This window comes from Corticium candelabrum, chromosome 1, assembly GCF_963422355.1.
Source record: "Corticium candelabrum chromosome 1, ooCorCand1.1, whole genome shotgun sequence".
Lineage (NCBI taxonomy): Eukaryota > Metazoa > Porifera > Homoscleromorpha > Homosclerophorida > Plakinidae > Corticium > Corticium candelabrum.
Genome location: NC_085085.1, coordinates 11,759,890 through 11,777,664, shown reverse-complemented (window position 1 = coordinate 11,777,664; position 17,775 = coordinate 11,759,890). Strand labels below are relative to the sequence as shown.

General features: G+C 43.8%; 1 protein-coding gene and 2 long non-coding RNA genes across 3 annotated transcripts; 1 reads left to right on the top strand and 2 right to left on the bottom strand.

Moving 5' to 3' along the window:
* Positions 1-598: 598 nt before the first annotated feature.
* On the top strand, positions 599-9,736 carry LOC134198369 (hemicentin-1-like). The gene is made up of 23 exons (XM_062667749.1): positions 599-824; positions 1,027-1,779; positions 1,852-2,063; positions 2,515-2,827; positions 2,921-3,190; positions 3,432-3,698; positions 3,752-4,030; positions 4,095-4,376; positions 4,441-4,701; positions 4,764-5,033; positions 5,101-5,256; positions 5,330-5,497; positions 5,561-5,737; positions 6,254-6,424; positions 6,578-6,751; positions 6,816-6,986; positions 7,612-7,788; positions 7,853-8,209; positions 8,262-8,432; positions 8,724-8,894; positions 8,962-9,120; positions 9,207-9,327; positions 9,395-9,736. Exons 1-23 carry the CDS (start codon positions 599-601, stop codon positions 9,465-9,467), a joined length of 5,379 nt encoding a protein of 1,792 aa, XP_062523733.1. The 3' UTR covers positions 9,468-9,736.
* Positions 9,737-14,409: 4,673 nt separating this feature from the next.
* Positions 14,410-15,879, bottom strand: LOC134197774 (uncharacterized). The gene is made up of 3 exons (XR_009972693.1): positions 15,820-15,879; positions 15,673-15,758; positions 14,410-14,499 (listed from the first exon to the last, which is right to left on the bottom strand). It is a non-coding gene; the product is annotated as an uncharacterized LOC134197774 (long non-coding RNA).
* Positions 15,880-16,786: 907 nt separating this feature from the next.
* LOC134197341 (uncharacterized) lies at positions 16,787-17,233 on the bottom strand. The gene is made up of 2 exons (XR_009972630.1): positions 17,137-17,233; positions 16,787-17,077 (listed from the first exon to the last, which is right to left on the bottom strand). It is a non-coding gene; the product is annotated as an uncharacterized LOC134197341 (long non-coding RNA).
* Between the last annotated feature and the right edge of the window lie 542 nt (positions 17,234-17,775).

Genomic DNA, 17,775 nt, shown 5'->3' with positions numbered 1-17,775 from the left:
TGTGAACAGGTGCATGGGTGACTGGATAGTGCAATAAGTGTTTGTGCTGTGTGGGTGGATGAATGGACGTACTGTTGTGGTTATTGGAGTCTGAAGTGCACTCTTCATAAGAAACTGCTCTATATCCGAAGTGTGCACCTGATCTAACCACAAGCGTGGGAGTTAGCAAGGATTGGGGAAATGTCACCTCATGGCATTGATGCAAGTGCACAAACACATTGCCCAGCTGTGCTTACTAATCCATCAATCTTTGAAGGTTGGTGAATGATTCATCATAGTATTAGTAAATTGTAATATTTGAATAATTGACATACATTGCAGTACCTATATATTATAATTATATGGGGACGTTTGTAGCACTACGGAGATAAGGATTAATTAATTAACAACACTTCTCATATCTATATATCTAATTGACTTGATGAAACAATTAGCACCCTAGGTGTGTTTATCAGCAATTGCCAACCTCATTGTTTAGTTCTGTTGTTGTAAGCAAAGGCTTTCAGATTGACAGTTAATGCTGTTATCTTGTATTTCAAGTGCGGTCTAGTGGAACTGGCCATTGCCAACAGAAGTATAGTTCAATACACTGATCGAGATGATAGGCAAGGTGCTGTACTTGAATGCACTCTACTTGCTCACTCTCCAATTCCCAAGAACATCATCATCGAACCAACAGTACCAATCAGTTGGATTCATTGTTGACGTGGGATCAGGAATGACTCATCGTCTCGCGCAACAACTAGAACAGGAGTTGAAGACAGCGCTCCAAGGAAATATGTCAAATTTTTCGAGATATGCTCTAGCACTAGTTTCTCGTCAAGGTCAGATGGTTAGATGATTTCCTACCCTAGTGCAGTGGCCAAACAATAGAGAGTAATCATGTGCTCCTTGTCCAGCATATAGGCTCCTTTGGCACATTACTCATTGCATGGCTCTTGTGCCACGTAGATGCACAGTACCACTGGCCTCATCAAACCATTTACGTTCTTGATTCCCAGTTTCTAACATGAAGTACGTTTCTAGGTGCGCGTCGGTTTTTCACGACCACATCATCAGTAGAGCTCTCTTACAATCTTGATCTGCAAAACTACGCGAACACGAGGTTACTCTGTAGAGAAGCCGTTGTGTCTGCTGTCTTGGAAGTCGCAAACGCTATCCGCGGTCACACTCCTGCTACACTGTTCGTCTTTACAGCTGGAAATCTAGAGTGGAGCAGACGGGCTTCTTCTCAAGTCTTGACTCATCTGTCTGACGTAGGAGTGCAGTTGACGGTCATTGTACTAGACACACTCGAGCAGTCTGTAAGAGAAACCTACTGGTCGCACAACTTAAACCATTCCAACTTCAATTCTCTTCTGCGCTTAACCAAGTCAGAAATGCACATGCTCAGCAAATTGCTACGCACAATCACCTCCAAAGTTCAGTCTCATCTACTGCACACCGAAGATTTGCCAATGGGCAACAGTACAGTCGAACTCCGACTGAACAATCAATATGATTCGTTACTTCTGACGTCAGACGGTAGACTGGATTCAGTTGCAGTGCAAACGCAAGACGGAGAGACTCTTGCATTCCTTTCCGCCATTAACTTGAAATACGGCTATGCTGGATCAATATCTCAAGATTTGTCTCCTGGTCTTTACTTAATACACATCGTGACTAGTTCGAGTGCCATTGTGACTGTGAGAAGTGAACGTCAGTTGCAGTCGCCAAGATTTTGTGAGGAGCTTGATGATGTCTGCTTCAAAGCAACCACATCTTTTAGTCCTGTAAAAGGTTAACTGGATTGTTGCGTAGTCTAAAATGTAAAGTTAATAATGTATATTTGTTTGGAAATTGATGTCATAGGAACACTTTATTATGTGATCACAACATCAGACATCGTTTTTGAGAGATATCAAGTCAGTCTTGACTGCAAGAACTGCATCTATGATATGACAGCTACTATACGCTCTCTACATACTAAAACACGTGTTCGAGTTCCAGTTTCACCGTTTCATCTCGACATCATTGGATCGTCTCCCACAGCAGAGCAAATTACTCGCTACGAGATCAGACCTGTGGACTTAGGTAAATGCCCTAAATCATAATACTGCCATTTCACAATAACATGCGGACAGCTATAGACCAGCATACCGTGCAGACCTACATTGACTATCCATGGCACAGCCTGGACTGTTGGACTAGTGACAACCGGAAAGACAGACAGACCTTACTGTACGTAGTAGTGACGACAGCTGGACAGCAGGCAGTGTTTAACAGGAGGGCAACTATAATATAAGTACAGACTGTGACTGTTGAAATATGCAAGAATGCATCAAAATTGTCGACGCTTTATGTGTTGGGAAACGGTACACTGTATCATTAGATGCTATCATGCATGCACACGCTACAATGCTTCTCTGTCTCTTCATCATCACCGTCTCATTTTAAGCAATCCCAGGTGTACACATAGTATTGTCATTGGCCAATAATTAGAAACCAGCAGCACAATATAACCGGAGTGCTTAGGATGGCGCATACGATTGTGATGGCTGGTTGTGTCTTACTCTTTCAGGTGCTCCGAGGGCTTTTCTGCAGTCTTTCATCATTACAGTAGCTGCAGCACAAGAGTTGCAACTGATTTGCGCAACGAGCAGCCCCGACAACTTCAATACATACGGCTGGCGTTTCCCCACTACGCTCGAATATCAAGCTAGCAATGAGAGCAATAGACGAGTAGTTACCATTTCTAATGCAACAGTTCAGCACGAAGGAGAATATCATTGCAAGGTAGAGAACTCAAAAGGATATGCAGAGATCACATTTAGCGTCACAGTTCAAGGTTAATTGTCAATTATTCCTAAAACTCTAGTGTTGATCAAATAGACGTCGAACGAACGAAAACGACTAAAGTTTTGCAATTGCACGTGTGTAGGAGAGCCAGTTGTTGCAGCGTCTTCTGAGATTGTGTCGGTCAGTGTTGGCGAGGAAGTTAATCTACCTTGTCAGGCGTTTGGCCGTCCGTTAGTTATAAAATGGTTGAATAAGGAAGGAAACAAGTTGGGGAAGAGCTCACGCCACGAGGTGACGGACAATGGTACCTTGACTATTCTACGGACAACAACTTCGGATTCCGGAATCTATTTGTGTGTGGTGTCCAATTCATTTGGAAATACTACTAAAACAACACAACTTATTGTTAAAAGTAAGCAGTTTACTTGATATTTTATGACCAATGGACTTAATTTGGCAAGAGCAATGGTATGGGCTTGTACTGTCTGTCTCTGTTTGTTGGCTTGTCTGTATTTACATACAAGGTCACTCATATCTATGTTACTCTGCCAGTCTGTACGCTTGCTTCTTCGGCAACTTCGTCTGCACGCTTGCTTCTTCCGGCTACTTCGTCTGACCGTGACGTTATAGAGATTTCTTTCCTCTCGATTTAGGTTTGGCAGCTGTGAGATCTGTGAAGGTACGGGTAGGGAAACCCGCCTACTTCGATTGCCAGCCACCTGATGGGTTGACACAAACTAACGATGTTACCTGGTGGAGCGGAGCTATGATAATTCCAGAGCAATCAGAAACGTTCTCTGTATTACAAAACGGAACTCTGATAATTAAAGCAGCCGACTACTTTCTTCGAGGATTGTACTCGTGTTCAGTGGGAGAAACGACGACCGGCTACAGCGCAGATTACCTTCTGAGCGTCTTGGGTAAAAATAGTGTTGCATTTGACCACACCGAACTGGAATCTTTTGCATTTCAGAGCCACCGACTATTCTTGATTACGGATTTAACGCAGTTACAGCGGCTGAAGGAGAGGAACTGCTCATTGCTTGTACTGCTACAGGATTTCCTCCTCCAAGTTACGGTTGGTCCATAAATTCCATGCCACTGTCAGAAATCGGTCGAGGACGAATCTCTGTGACCACGTCCGGTTCTCTCTTCTTTGAGACTGTCTCTAACAGTGACGAGGGCAACTACACATGCACTGCAACCAACGCGCTGGGATCCGACAGTCAATCATTCAGTGTCATTGTAGAAGGTTTTTCAACATTCTGTGCATGCAAGACTGTACGTAACATTCTAAGGTTGACACGTTTTGTCAGGTCCTCCGTATTTTGATGTCAAAGACGGTCCGACAAGAAAATCAGTGCGAGGAGTATTGGGATCTGCTCTCACTTTGGCCTGTCCCATTCGCGGTTACCCAGTTCCTGGCTTTGTCTGGTTTTTTGATCGCAGACGAATAGCGCGGTCCGAGCGCATTTCTCTTGACCTAAGTGGGTCTTTAGATATTAAAAAGCTAGAGGAGACAGACGAGGGATCTTACAGTTGCAAAGCCGTCAACACATATGGACAGAAAGAATTCAAATTCGAACTTGTAGTTGAAAGTAAGAGAACAAATCAATGAGTCAAGAGAGGCATTAACAAACTGAGTGCACTTCTACTTTACAGTCCCACCGAAAGCTTCCAATAAGCATTTGGAAGTGCGAGGTGTGGAAGGCCAGCCATTGTCTCTCGAATGCAATGTGTTGGCGGTTCCGGTACCCGAGGTCAAGTGGTCAAAGGTTAAGAAGCAGGGCAAGAATTCTCTCTTAGCTACCAATGAAACTCTTTTTATAAGCTCGTTGCAAGTTGATGACGGCGGTGATTATAAGTGCAAGGCCAGCAACTATCTTGGATCGGTAACAGTAAACGTTCATGTTGTCGTCGCAGGTTAGAGAAATAAAGTGTGTGCTCGTTTGTGCACATCATTTATCCTATTTCTTCTTTCTCAGTTCCTCCGCACATTGAACCCTTGCCACACAACATCGCAGACATAGCCATTCCTATTGGATCGACTCTGACAATTCCGTGTGTAGCTTCAGGCTTTCCTTTACCGGAAGTCGAGTGGAGGCTAGGAAGCAAAAAGGTAAAGTTCGAAGTCCTGGATGGTGAGATGAACGTAGTAGACTTTACGAAAGCGGACGTTGGAGATTATACGTGCGTTGCCAAGAATGAAGCTGGACGGTCGCGACGCCATCTTCAAATGACCATAGACGAGTCAGGTAACTTGTTCACGACTTTCACATTTTACTTACTTATATAACTGTCTGCCTGTATGCTGTGATACAGTGGAATTCGTCACGTGGAGTCAGTGGTCTGCCTGTACTCGAACATGCAGTGGAGGAGTCCAAGTTCGCAGAAAGCAGCAGGAATGCTTGTCACCCGACAATGCTTGTCCTGATCTGAAAGAGATCCGGTCATGCAGTGACCAAATTCTGTGTCCCGGTATAGCACTTATGTTCCTAGAATTATTTCAATACTGTATGTGTGGACATTTAAATTTGTTATGTGCATGTAGTTGATGGCCAGTGGAGTGATTGGAGCCTGACTGGCTGTTCAGAGACTTGTGGCGGTGGCTTTCGTTGGAGATATAGAGAATGTAATAATCCACCTCCTAATGATGCAGGACGTTCGTGTGTGGGACAGAGCAGGAAACTGGAGATATGCAACAACGAATGCTGCCCAGGTGCTGCTCCTTTTCATCTTCTGCATTTATGATGAAATGTGACTGTCATCATATATACTATAGTGAACGGCGAATGGAGTGATTGGAGTTCCTGGTCGAGATGCAGTAAATCTTGTGGTCGTCCTTTCGGAACGCGTTCGCGCACGAGGAAGTGTGACAATCCACCACCGGAGTGCAGCGGCCGTACCTGCAGTGGCCACAACAACGACAAAAAGCCGTGCAACAGAATTGAATGTGCCGGTAAAAACGACTTTTCTCTCGCACTAAGCAAAACCGCTGAGTATATTGTCGATTACTAATGAACCTGCTGCATGGATATACCCATGTTTGCACCCACATGCATATGCGCAGACTGGTTCACTGTAATTTCTGCATGCTATAGTATCGTCTTTAGAATCTGTGAGGTTGTTGCAAGCGGGTTCCGGTGGGTGCTGGTATACGGAAACGAGACATTATACAAACGTATATATAAAGTTTGGAAAATAGCCTGTTCACGCTGTTTGCCATTGCAAAAAAAGAAAAAACACGTTGGAAGCTATTTGCCAACTGCCTGGTGATTTCAGACAAGAATCTGGTACCGCGGTAGTCGAGTACCTCTTGCTATTGCACATTATGTCCACGAATTCGTAGTCTATATGCTAGAGTTTGCCCTTTATTGTTATTGTATATTATCGCTAATTTAATAGGCAGTTGCAACGAAAATTTTCTCAAGTTTAATCTATTCACTATTAACACTCTTCTTTCAATTGAATTTAGTTAATGGCGGTTGGAGTTCCTGGAATCTGTGGTCACCATGTACACGAAGCTGCACGGGGGGACTGAAGACTAGGATACGAATTTGCAACAATCCAAGGCCTCAGTATGGAGGAAAAAGTTGCTCTGCATTTGCACACCAGTCATCGCTCTGCAATGCACAAGCATGTCCAGGTATGTTAGAAGAAATGGAATTAAATTGGGATGTGAATCATAAGCGTAAAACCGTGTGAGACAAGAAGGCCATGTCACCCAATTTCCTGTCTGACTGCAAATGAATACGACGTGACTGTATCATTAACCTAAGGTTGCTCTTTCTATCACTAGTGAACGGTGAGTGGTCGTATTGGCAAACGTGGAGTCCTTGTTCTCGTTCGTGTCGTCCTGGAGGGCAACGAAACAGGAGGCGTTCTTGTTCAAACCCGACGCCTCAACACGGAGGACGAACCTGCTCCGGATTCGATGTCGATCGTCGCGATTGCAATAGCCAAAGTTGTCCCTGTCAGTACTCACGAATGTCTCGCTCACTGTTCTCGAGAAAATCTAATTGGAGTTGCTTCTATAGTAAATGGAGGTTGGGCTGCGTGGTCGACTTGGCAGCTTTGCTCTCATTCATGCGGTGGTGGCCAAACATTGAGAGTGAGGAGCTGTACAAATCCAAGACCTGATTTTGGAGGGCAACGATGTCCTGGAGAGAACAATCAGTACACAACGTGTAACAAATTTCCATGTCCAGGTATGCAACATCACAATTCTGACGTTAGGGGTTCTGTGTTATAACAAGTTTTAGGACCAACTATAGTGACGGTTTATACACATTGAGAAAGCGGTTACGAATGAAGGCGAGTTGAAGAAATAGAGAAACATGAAATTCTTTGGTCAAACGACGACTGTAGCAAGTCTGACAATACTGCCTGTGCCACCCACCCGCTTAGCGTGGTCATCAAGTTTAGGGGCTGAGCAATCACAGCGCAAAGTCACGCCCATCTCTTTACTTTTTCTTCCACAGTATGAACTTCTGTTGTTGCCAGGACAGTGTGATTTACAAAAATTCATCTCATTGTTTAGCAGCCTGAGGAAAACATGGCGCTATTGCTTGACATACCTATAAAATTTGGGGAGGCTTGCGCCCTCTAGCAGAATCTGATGCTATGACAATGCCAGCCACCTAGTCCCTCACCTACCTGCTCGTTTACGGGTCTCGCTGATAACATATCCCAAATCTCGGGTAAGATAATCAATAGAGTTTCATCTTATTGGTTATTAACTTAATCATATCAATCATGTCGAACGAAATACCAATATTAAGAAGACTATTTCAGGTAGCGCTGGAACAGTCGTTACACATGTTTTCTGTACAGTGGACGGTAAGTGGAGTACTTGGAGTGAGTGGACGCCTTTTTGCAGTCAAGACAAATGCCAAGGATCAAATCAGCAGAGGCGAAGAATATGCGATTCACCGCCACCTGAAAATGACGGACGGACTTGTCCCGGACATGACATCGACAAGAGACCTTGTGGTGGTCTCTTGTGTCCAGGTAAATCAATTAAGCGCATACAACAGATCAATCTTTTAGTTGACAATTTCAATCTGTTTTCTAGTGAACGGTGGTTGGGGAGAATGGAGTAGCTATACACAATGCACTAAGACTTGCGGCGGAGGCCAAAGAACGAGATACAGACGCTGTGATAATCCGAGGCCTTGGAACAATGGTCTCTACTGCGTCGGGTCTGACTTCGAGACAAGCAATTGTAGCACACAATGCTGTGCTGTTCACGGCGGATGGTCCGAATGGACCTCTTGGACAAATTGCGACTTGACCTGTCTAGTTTCTGATTGTTTGAGAGGGTTGAAAAACAGACAACGAGCGTGCTCGAATCCTCGTCCACAGTGTGAAGGAATGGAATGTCCAGGTAGCAACATCGAACGACGTGAATGCTTCCCACCAAGATGCCCTAGTGAGTTGATAATTGCTCTTTCTTGTTTTGTTTCTTTGAGTGTTTTGTGTAGTCAATGGTGGCTGGAGTAGCTGGGCGCTTTGGTCGGCTTGTTCAGTAACTTGTAAGGGCGGTACCCGTTTTCGAAATCGAGCCTGTACTAACCCGAGACCTCAGTTCGGAGGCATAAATTGCCCAGGAAATAGCAGGCAAAACGAGAGATGCAATGAAGTTTGCTGTCCAGGTAACACTGAAATATATCATTGAGCACCTCATACTTTAGTAGAAGCAAACTGTTGCATGTGTGTGGGTGTGGTGCTGTGGTGGTGGTGGTGGTGGTGGTGGTGGTGGTGGTGTGTGTGTGTGTGTGTGTGTTTGTTTGTTTGTGTGTGTGTGTGTGTGTGTGTGTGTGTGTGTGTGTGTGTGTGTGTGTGTGTGTGTGTGTGTGTGTGTGTGTGTGTATGCGTGTGTGTGTGTGTGCACGCACGTGTGTGTAACATTTACAATTACACTAGATTTTGGTCGTCGGTTATAGTTGCTGGCGTCTGGAGCGCTTGGAACGCCTGGTCTGTGTGCTCAGCGACATGCGCCCAAGGAGTACGCAAAAGACAGAGAGCATGCAGCAATCCGGCACCGTCATGTAGCGGAAAATCGTGCGACGGATTTTCAGAATTGACGGAGTCGTGCAACGAAAGATGTTGTCCTAGTACGTTTACTACTCAGCCAGTTGCTATATACTTGTCACTAGTTAAACTCTCTTTTCAATTGCACAGTCACAGGCGGTTGGGGAAGTTGGTCGTCGTGGTCACCTTGTCAGGCCTCTTGCGGTCGCAGCATCCAAATCAGAAATCGTTTGTGTAACAATCCAGCTCCGGGGTGTGGTGGGAGCAGTTGCGGTGGATCTACTCAAGACCAGTCGTCCTGCTGCAATGGTTCGTACTGATACCTACTAGTCTACCTGGTCCTGTCTATAGGACTCTGACCGCAAGTTTTAACCTCAATTCATTACTCTTTTTAGAAAACTGCTACGCAAAAGCTTCTAGGTCCCAATCCTACACGTACTATGCACAGTCTGCCTACCAGAGTAGGTACAGAACATCCTGTGGACCTTTTGGTTGGAAACGGTGCACAAAATATAGGTAAGCAGTGCCATATTAATACGTTTCATTCAACCTCTTTTTAATCCATGTTGAATGGTAAACATAGGACCAGCTACCGCAGCAGCAGCCGACGAGCATACCGCACCACTTACTTTACCACGACTACGTCTACTTGCTAGTAGTCACTTAGCCATGTGACTGCTAAATTACAAGCAGAGCATGGCACGGAATGGAACAGATGCATTGTATACGTAAAGCATTTTGTTGTAAATGCTACAAATGAAAACTAGTCTTCTCATTTCGGTTAGCAGTACCTTGTACTCAAGTTTGCCTTTATGTCTTCGTGCGCGAGCAAAAGCCTATATAGACATGAAGCTCCGGGGGTAGCCCCTCCAGATTAGAAAGTTACTATATAACAAATACTTCTTAAAAAGTGAATCTTGTAAGTAATAAAGGCATTGTTTGTATTCATTGACGAAATCACTAAAACCCTTGATGATTGGTGGTGCTGGCTTGCTCTCTGATGCCATACGAGCTAGGATTTGGCTCATATTCATGTCAGTGAAATCAGTGATAGCATCGAAAGGAGTAGATACTGTAGAATTGAGAGGTTGGTTCTGGACCACCAGCTGTTGGCATATCAGTGACGTCCATTGCTTCTCTTTGCGCCAGCATTTCAGCAAACAAAACTGATTGCAATTACCAAGACACAGATATGGAAGTCCACGAGGAGTAACTGATGCCAAAATAAGAAAGTATACACCGAATCACATATAAGGATATTAATGGTATCTGCACAATGGTCTCCTTTGCTATTCACAGGGTACGGCAGTTCTCAGTATGTAGGCATTGCCCGGTTATGAAGCGTTGTGGGGGCGTAGTCGTCTTTTTGCGCGCTTAGAAAACATAGTACACTCCTATAGTGACGTCATAAGAACAATTACTTATTTATGTTCACAAAACATAACTGATCTGATCATTGCAAGCTAGGAGTCATACGAACAGAACTACCAACTTAACAGATCCCTACTAAATGAGTCTACTGTCTAGATGATATATATATTATATATATACTTTTTTAGAGAATCATATATTATTTCTTCAAGTACAACTATACATAGATGTCTAGACCACTAAACAAAAGACAAGCCAGTTAAGTCATCACAATCTAAACATAAACGATCTAAAACTAAACGAGCGTTAAATTTCCACAGACACACAGACAACTGTTCGTGTAGCTGGCACACAGACTGGCTGGTAGTAATGTTGCGGTGGTAAGCAGCTCTCTTGGCAATAACTTTCAAAGTCTCCAAACTTTGAGGAGACCACAATCCAAGAGTTTCCAAAGCCAGTGGAAAAAATTGTGATCCAGCCTGCGAAACATCATCATGTTGGAGATTCCTCTCTCTTTCCCCTGCATCTGCTGCTTGCCCAGGGTGAGTGGCGGCAATAGCAATGAACCAGGGAAGTAACGAGTTACGAACTGCAATGTCAAAGAAAGCTGAACGGCCATCCAAGAAGTCAGGATGAAATAGGTCACCTGGCTTCTTGTAATTATTCGAACTGCAGCCCTGTTCTACTTTGCAATCACTGTTATCAGAGATTAGATATTGAAATAGCACGTCTCGTAAGGCATTGTGCCTTTTTTGGTGCGCAATGATCGTCTTCCGCAGCCTAATAAATGGTCGAGATATTTGTCTAAGACACATCGAAGATTACAGCTTTGTGATGAAAAAAGGGCAAACCTAACCAGATTTTTGACGTTGTTGTAAACTCCTCTCTGGTCATACAGGCCAACTTTGGGGTTTGGAAATGCCCGTAACCACAAACCAGAATGGGGAGCAGACAAAGTACTAAGGCGAGCTTGATCCCTGAGGCTGCTGCCAGCTTTAACAGTAGACAGAAGAGAATAATCAAGACCGTTCCGGAGATCGTGTTGTGAAGAATCAGTGAAGGAAAGTAGATGTCCAAGCAAGTGAGTCATCATGGCAGCAGCAGAATCTTCTCCAGGAACAGAATTGGAATCCTGTATTGAAACAACGTTCTTTCCAATGAGATGCATAGCCAGACATCGAGTAGAGTGACAGCTACTAAGGAAAGCAGCAGGAGCAGTCCTACTAGCTTCTCCCAAACCAAAGCCACCTAAACGGATTGGAAGGGTAGCCTGCTTCCACGAAAGGTCGGATACAGAACAGCCCAAGATAGTTTGCAGAGAATGGCGAAGGCCTTTCTCATAACGATGGAGCTGATGCATAACTTTGTCCGGAGGGGTGGTTCTGAGAAGATGATTTAACTTGCATAAGCTCAAGCAACTCCGTAAGAGATGCAACTCAACTTGAGGATCATTCAATTCCAAGAGATGCGATTGAGCATCTAAGACTTTACTAACACGAGTCTGGAAGAAGTTATCAAAGAAATGATCGATCCCAACAATAGGTGAACCTAGAAGCTCAGAACCACTCGAACCGACGTTAATCCTGCGAATGTCATGATCAAACTGAGTGACCTGTTGATTACCAGATGGCCAAAAGACTTCACATTTATTGATGTTGAGATGAATTCCAAAGGCGGGACCATTCTGATCCAAAGAATTCAAAAAGGTAGAAGCAGCGTGTCTTAAACCAACAATGTCCCATCATCCAGGTACCAAAGCTGTGTGATTATACCTGGAACATCACCAATATTGTCAAGTAGATTTGCTAACACCAAGGAAACAAGAAAGGTCCCAGAGGATCGCCCTGTTGAACACCTGCAGTGGAAGCAATACGATGCTGTCCAAGTGAGTATTTCAGGATAGTCTTTCTGAACTTGTTGTAAGAAGGACACTCTGTGACACTCATTCAAAGCATTCTTCATATCCACTTTTACACAGCATAGCTCCTCGTCGTGGCCACAGTCTTCAAGAATTTCCGTACACCATAAACTGCCGCCTCCAGGCGGCCTTTGATTCCAACACCTACCTGGCCATAGGGAAGAAAAGTGTCAGGCAGAGAGGGGCGGACAGCAGAACAGCATAATTTGCTCGCTAATCGGCGTAATACGTCCCCTACTGCAATTGGTCTGAAACCACTAGACTTCTTCCTTAAAGCAGTAAGGGGAGCTCCACAAAGCCATGGAGCAATTCTCCTGTCAAGTTTTCCTGACAGCATCTTGAGAGATAGTGCCAGTAATAGCATCGAGAAGGTGTTGCACACGTAATTTCGAACTACCAGGAGAAGTACCCTTTGGAAATGACCTAAGACCGGCTAACACAGCAGCGGTATTGACAACTAGTTGTGGAGGAAGATTGTCTGACCAAGGAGGTAGATCATGGGAGGAATGACGACAGCGGAGATCTTCTAGAGCAGAAGTGTCATCATGTGCGGCACAACCACTGATCCAAGAATACGAATGGCAGACCCAAACTTGCCCTCCCGAGCATGACTGAGAGCTTTCCGTGCATTTCTTTGACTGCAATCTTGTATTTGGTCTGGAGATGACAGGGAAGGGTTTGCATTTGCATCAGCTCTGGCTTCCACCCATAAAGAAACAAGATCACCAGACTGCCATCTCCTTAGTCGAGAGGATATCAAAGAGCTGACAACGCAACGTTTTCGCCTTCCACCTCGAGGAGGCAGACGAAGAGTTGCTTTAGCAAAGACAGATGAGCGGACAAATCCCCAAATACCACCATATTGTGCGTGTTTAAGCTCATTCATCAAGACTTCCGCTAACAAAGGTCTAACAGATTTGGAGACATGAGCAATAGTTTGTACCGGAAGCCTGACAATATCGTCCATAACAGCTTCAAATACGCCATTTTCATCAATAACAGTTGAACCCAAAAGAAAATCTGAAGCAGCCTGCATACCTTTCAAGGCTAGATCATTGTCAGAGAAGATGACTCGCGGAATGGCAGACCCAGTAGAACTCTCGAAAGTTTCATTAGTACGATTCAGATCCACACTTTCAGATGTTGCACAGGGGTTCTGTAACCAAGAAGACAAATGCGGATCCTCCAAACTCCCACGGCAACGAGATCGACCCGTACCGGTTGATCTGCGACAAGTTTTCCACATTTTGTCGTATGCAAAGCCGCAAATACAACAAATACGACGCCCGTGTGAGGTGAAAAAGTCAATTTTGGGAAATGTCTGACGAAAAATGTGTTCAGCATTGATATGCTGCCAAAGAGCCTGTTGATTACGAGATCTATAATCACAAACCGGACAGACAGTGAAGACCTCTTCTGTAGAAGCAACTGAAGCGGTCGCAGAGGTATCCTTAGCATTGCTGTCTGATAGTGATGTCACTCGTTTATCAGCACGACCCGGATTAGCAGGACCCGGATTAGCATGAACGTCACCTCAACGTAGAATCAAAATGGCGATCCAAGCAAGAACTAGAAACCAACACATACCCACTCCGACTGAATTGAAACCATCGTAAACAGAGCTTCTCGTCATCCTAAAGTTCCTCCTACTCTTCTTCTGAACGAAACACAATTTTGCTGGGAGAGCATGGACAACACGGCTTACGACTGACGCAAAGCCGCTAATCCGAGAGCGATACACTTCCAAGTAGGTGCACATTGTCACGTCTCAGAAGGCCCAGATGACTTATCGTTCCACGCGATTGCGAGAATAGACAGAAGATATGAGTACAACAAGATCAGCCGTTCACCGCACTATATCCATATATATATCATAGGCGTAGGAACCGAGGGGGCCATGGCCCACCTAATATTTACAACTAATATAACAATATCTAAAATGCAGTACCTGGTTGTACTCTTTGGCCCCCCAATTTCACCAAACTTCCTACCCCTCTGATATATATATATATATATATATATATATATATATATATATATATATATATATATATTGATAGCGAACTTTTCAATCAATTTCAATTCAACTCAATACTCCAGAAAGAAGCTACTCCCAAAGAGTATTTGATTCCTAGCTTTCATTTGAAGTGACGCTCGACGGAGGTTCACGTATTAATAGCTATAGATTATATTAATTTAATCTAACAGCAGAGGACTGGAAAGCAGAATGGGGTAAGGGTGCTCATACGCATAACTATTCAATAATGAAATTACATTTCACTAGCCCAAAATTACTTCAGATTCTGCCTACCTTTTGCGTTGTGGTTTGCTGCAAACTGACTTCGTTTCTTCACAGGTTGCCTTATTGACATTCGCAAATCCAGCGGATGTTTCCAGACCTACAACATATAGGTTTCTTTAACTACAACTGAGAAGGCGTGTGGTCGACGTCCGAAGAACACGAAGACACAAGACAATCAGATCATGGCCGAGGAGATTCATCCACAGTCATTTCAAATTGGTCACTTGTCATTTCAAATTCATTCAGTCATTTCAATTGATCTACTGTCAATTCAAATTAATTCACAGTCATTTCAAATCTGTCATTAGTCATTTCAATTGGCTACTGACACATAATGTCAGTTGCACACAACTGCGATTTTACTGATTAACCACAATAGATTGAAACCGAGATACATACTTATTCTGTAAACTGAGCAAATACACTGCATCACACAAACAATATTTTAGCATTACAGTACAAGATGAAACACGACACCAAGTTAATTAATTAAGTTATCTCCAGTCATTTTCCAAGAGGGCCAAAGATCACATCTGTCTATATTACATAACGGTTGACCAACTAGTGCCTTTGACTAAAACAACGGACAACCAGCAGTGGATCTAAAGTTGATAAACTGTTTCTTTGGTAATTTATTTGTAATTTGGCATTTATTTGCGACCTGCATGCATTGTACCCGGTGGAGTGCCGTACAGAAAGTCTGTCTTCTACAGACTGCCTTTACCAATAGTCCAATTAGTAAACTTTATCAGGAGTTTGCTCAATAGCTTAGCACATCCAAAATTATAACCAAACTAAGAGCAGTGCAATGACATGAATCTACACAATAATTAGCGAACTTGAAATGACTCATGACAGATTTCAAATGACTGTGAATAAATTTGATTTGACATAACGCCAATTTGAATTAAAATATTATTAAACACGAATTTAAAGTGACTATGAGCGAATTTGATCTGAAAATGGTGTAGTATGATATGTTCAGGACATACGAGGTACAGTACTTTTTAGAATGTTTTTGAGCATGCGCCCTCTAATTGCTGTTCGTTGTTCTCTGGTCTAATATAATAGAGCAAGTGCTCGTGTACATTACCTTCCGTTCCTCAGCGCTCATTTCTTCTGCCATCGTTGATAGTCTCGCGTAGCCAGACCGCTTACCGGAAGTATTTAGAAACACCCGCATGCTCATGGCGACCAGTCGTTTTCGTGTTCATGAGCGCGTAATGCGGCAGATCTATTACCATCTAATCTTCGTCTCTATCTAGCTCACCTTCATCTCTGCGTGCTCTCGCTGTTCTGTTCCTTGTATGGCTACGTCGTCTTCCTGCTGCCGTATGCGTTTCGCACGGGCTGAAGCTGCAGATAAAAACACAGTCTTTCTCTTCAGAAGCATTCCAGGTGTTCTTTCGAAATACACCTTGAATACAATGAAATTGTTCCCGGACACCTCTCCTTTATATATATAGATATGGTAAGGAAGATCCCGGATAACAATGAAAGTCACGATCAGTTATTTACTCACCCGTATATTGCTTGACACGCATGCTGAAATCAGAAACAGAATGAATTCGACTCTTGCTCTTCTTGTGTTTTTCGGATACACTTCCTGTGTAGCGCTCTGTGGAGGAAACGCGTAGGTTGGACAGGGACGAAGCCTCGAATTTCCAGACCAGAGAGCGCGCGAACTCTAAGTCTGGACCAAATGGATACTAAAATGATTTCGGAAGTATTTATCAATAGCGATGCTAAAAGGTGTCTAACAGCGTAGGATTGTTTTACCTAGATCAACATATCATTTGTAAATGTCATGAGATCTCACGAACAAAGAAGAGACGTCTGCAGTGTTTGCGGTGATATCTTGGCGGACGGCATAAAACGACGACTCTTTGATTCTTCGGCAGACCGCTAGCTAGTCTAACCGCTCGACTAGCGAGACTACCGCTCGACCAGTTGTCAAAGGTGATGGTCTAGCGACGATGCTGTACATGTCCTCTCACCGCAACCTTGAAAATATCGAAGAACTGAAGCTGAAACTAAAACTAAGATGTGTGCGTGCACCAAAATCTAATCATTGTTCTGGCGTGCACTTAGCCGTCCACAAGGATTTCACACGCGCGCAATCAGCGTTAGTGCACCTAGCATAACCAATTATTGCTAAGCCAATCGGAATTTACAACCGATATTTGGGTTGTAGGAGCTGATTGGCTTAGAAGGCTATTTCCGAAATTATTTTAGTATTGACTTGGTCCAGACTAGAGTTCGCGCGCTCTCTGGTCTGGAAGTTCGAGGCTAACGGGGTCGCAGCGTGGCTCGTGGCATGGCCTAGACCTGTCACCAGGCTAGAGCTCATCATTTGTAGCATACAAGATGTAGACTGTAAATACCAAAGCCGCATATATCTATATCTATATCTATATCTATATCTATATATATGCAATGTTCCACCGAATAATAGAGTGATGCTATGACGTCATCAACAAACTCTACGTCACTTTGTACTTTTTGATTGAAATCGTGCCCGTTCGTAAATTGCATGTGTTCTGCCGTTTGACAAAGTAACCGTCTACTTTTCTTTTACAGCGCATGGCCTAACATTCTTTCTCCTCATCAGTCAGTTGCAAAGTATTCAAAATAACGTCCGCTTTGTCACCCATAGCATAAACGAGCATACTCACCTGATGGTTAACGTCCTTCGCTGACAATTAAACAAGACACTTGACGAAACCGTTCGAACCTTTGGGCCCATCGTGGCCATGCACTCGTCAGGTTTTCTGAAATCAAATGGTTCGGAGTCGGACGGTTATATCTGCATACTTTTGGTACAGTACCATGTGCTGTTATAGTTGATACGTAAATGCAAAGACAACGAGTTACACGCGTTCCCTCTCTAGGCCTCTCAAATGACTGAACACAGGTATAAAGTCCCGTATAAGAAATACGTAAAAACAATGCATGCATGTACTAGTACACTGACGGAACAAGGAGGCGTGCATTGCTCACTGTTTATTGGACTGTTTTCACAAACTGCCGATGTGCGAGACCGTCTTCATCAAAAGCAGCTTGCCACCTAACTAGCGGAACCTGCAGCGTAAACCGTTTCTTCCCAAACACGACATGGAACCACTCGACCTGATCTCGTCGTCTGCAAAGCTATAGCTAGGTGGTGAGATTGTTATAGGGCTAGAAGCATGCACTGGATCTGCGAATGTCAGCAAGGGAGCCTGTAAAAAAGAGAAGCAAGTTTGCGTCAAACCACAAAATCAAAAGGTAGGCAGAATGATCTAAAGTGAGTAATTTCATTATGATTATGAACACTCTTACCTCATGCTGGCAGTAAAATGAACAGGCAGGTATGGAAGAGTAAACAATTGTC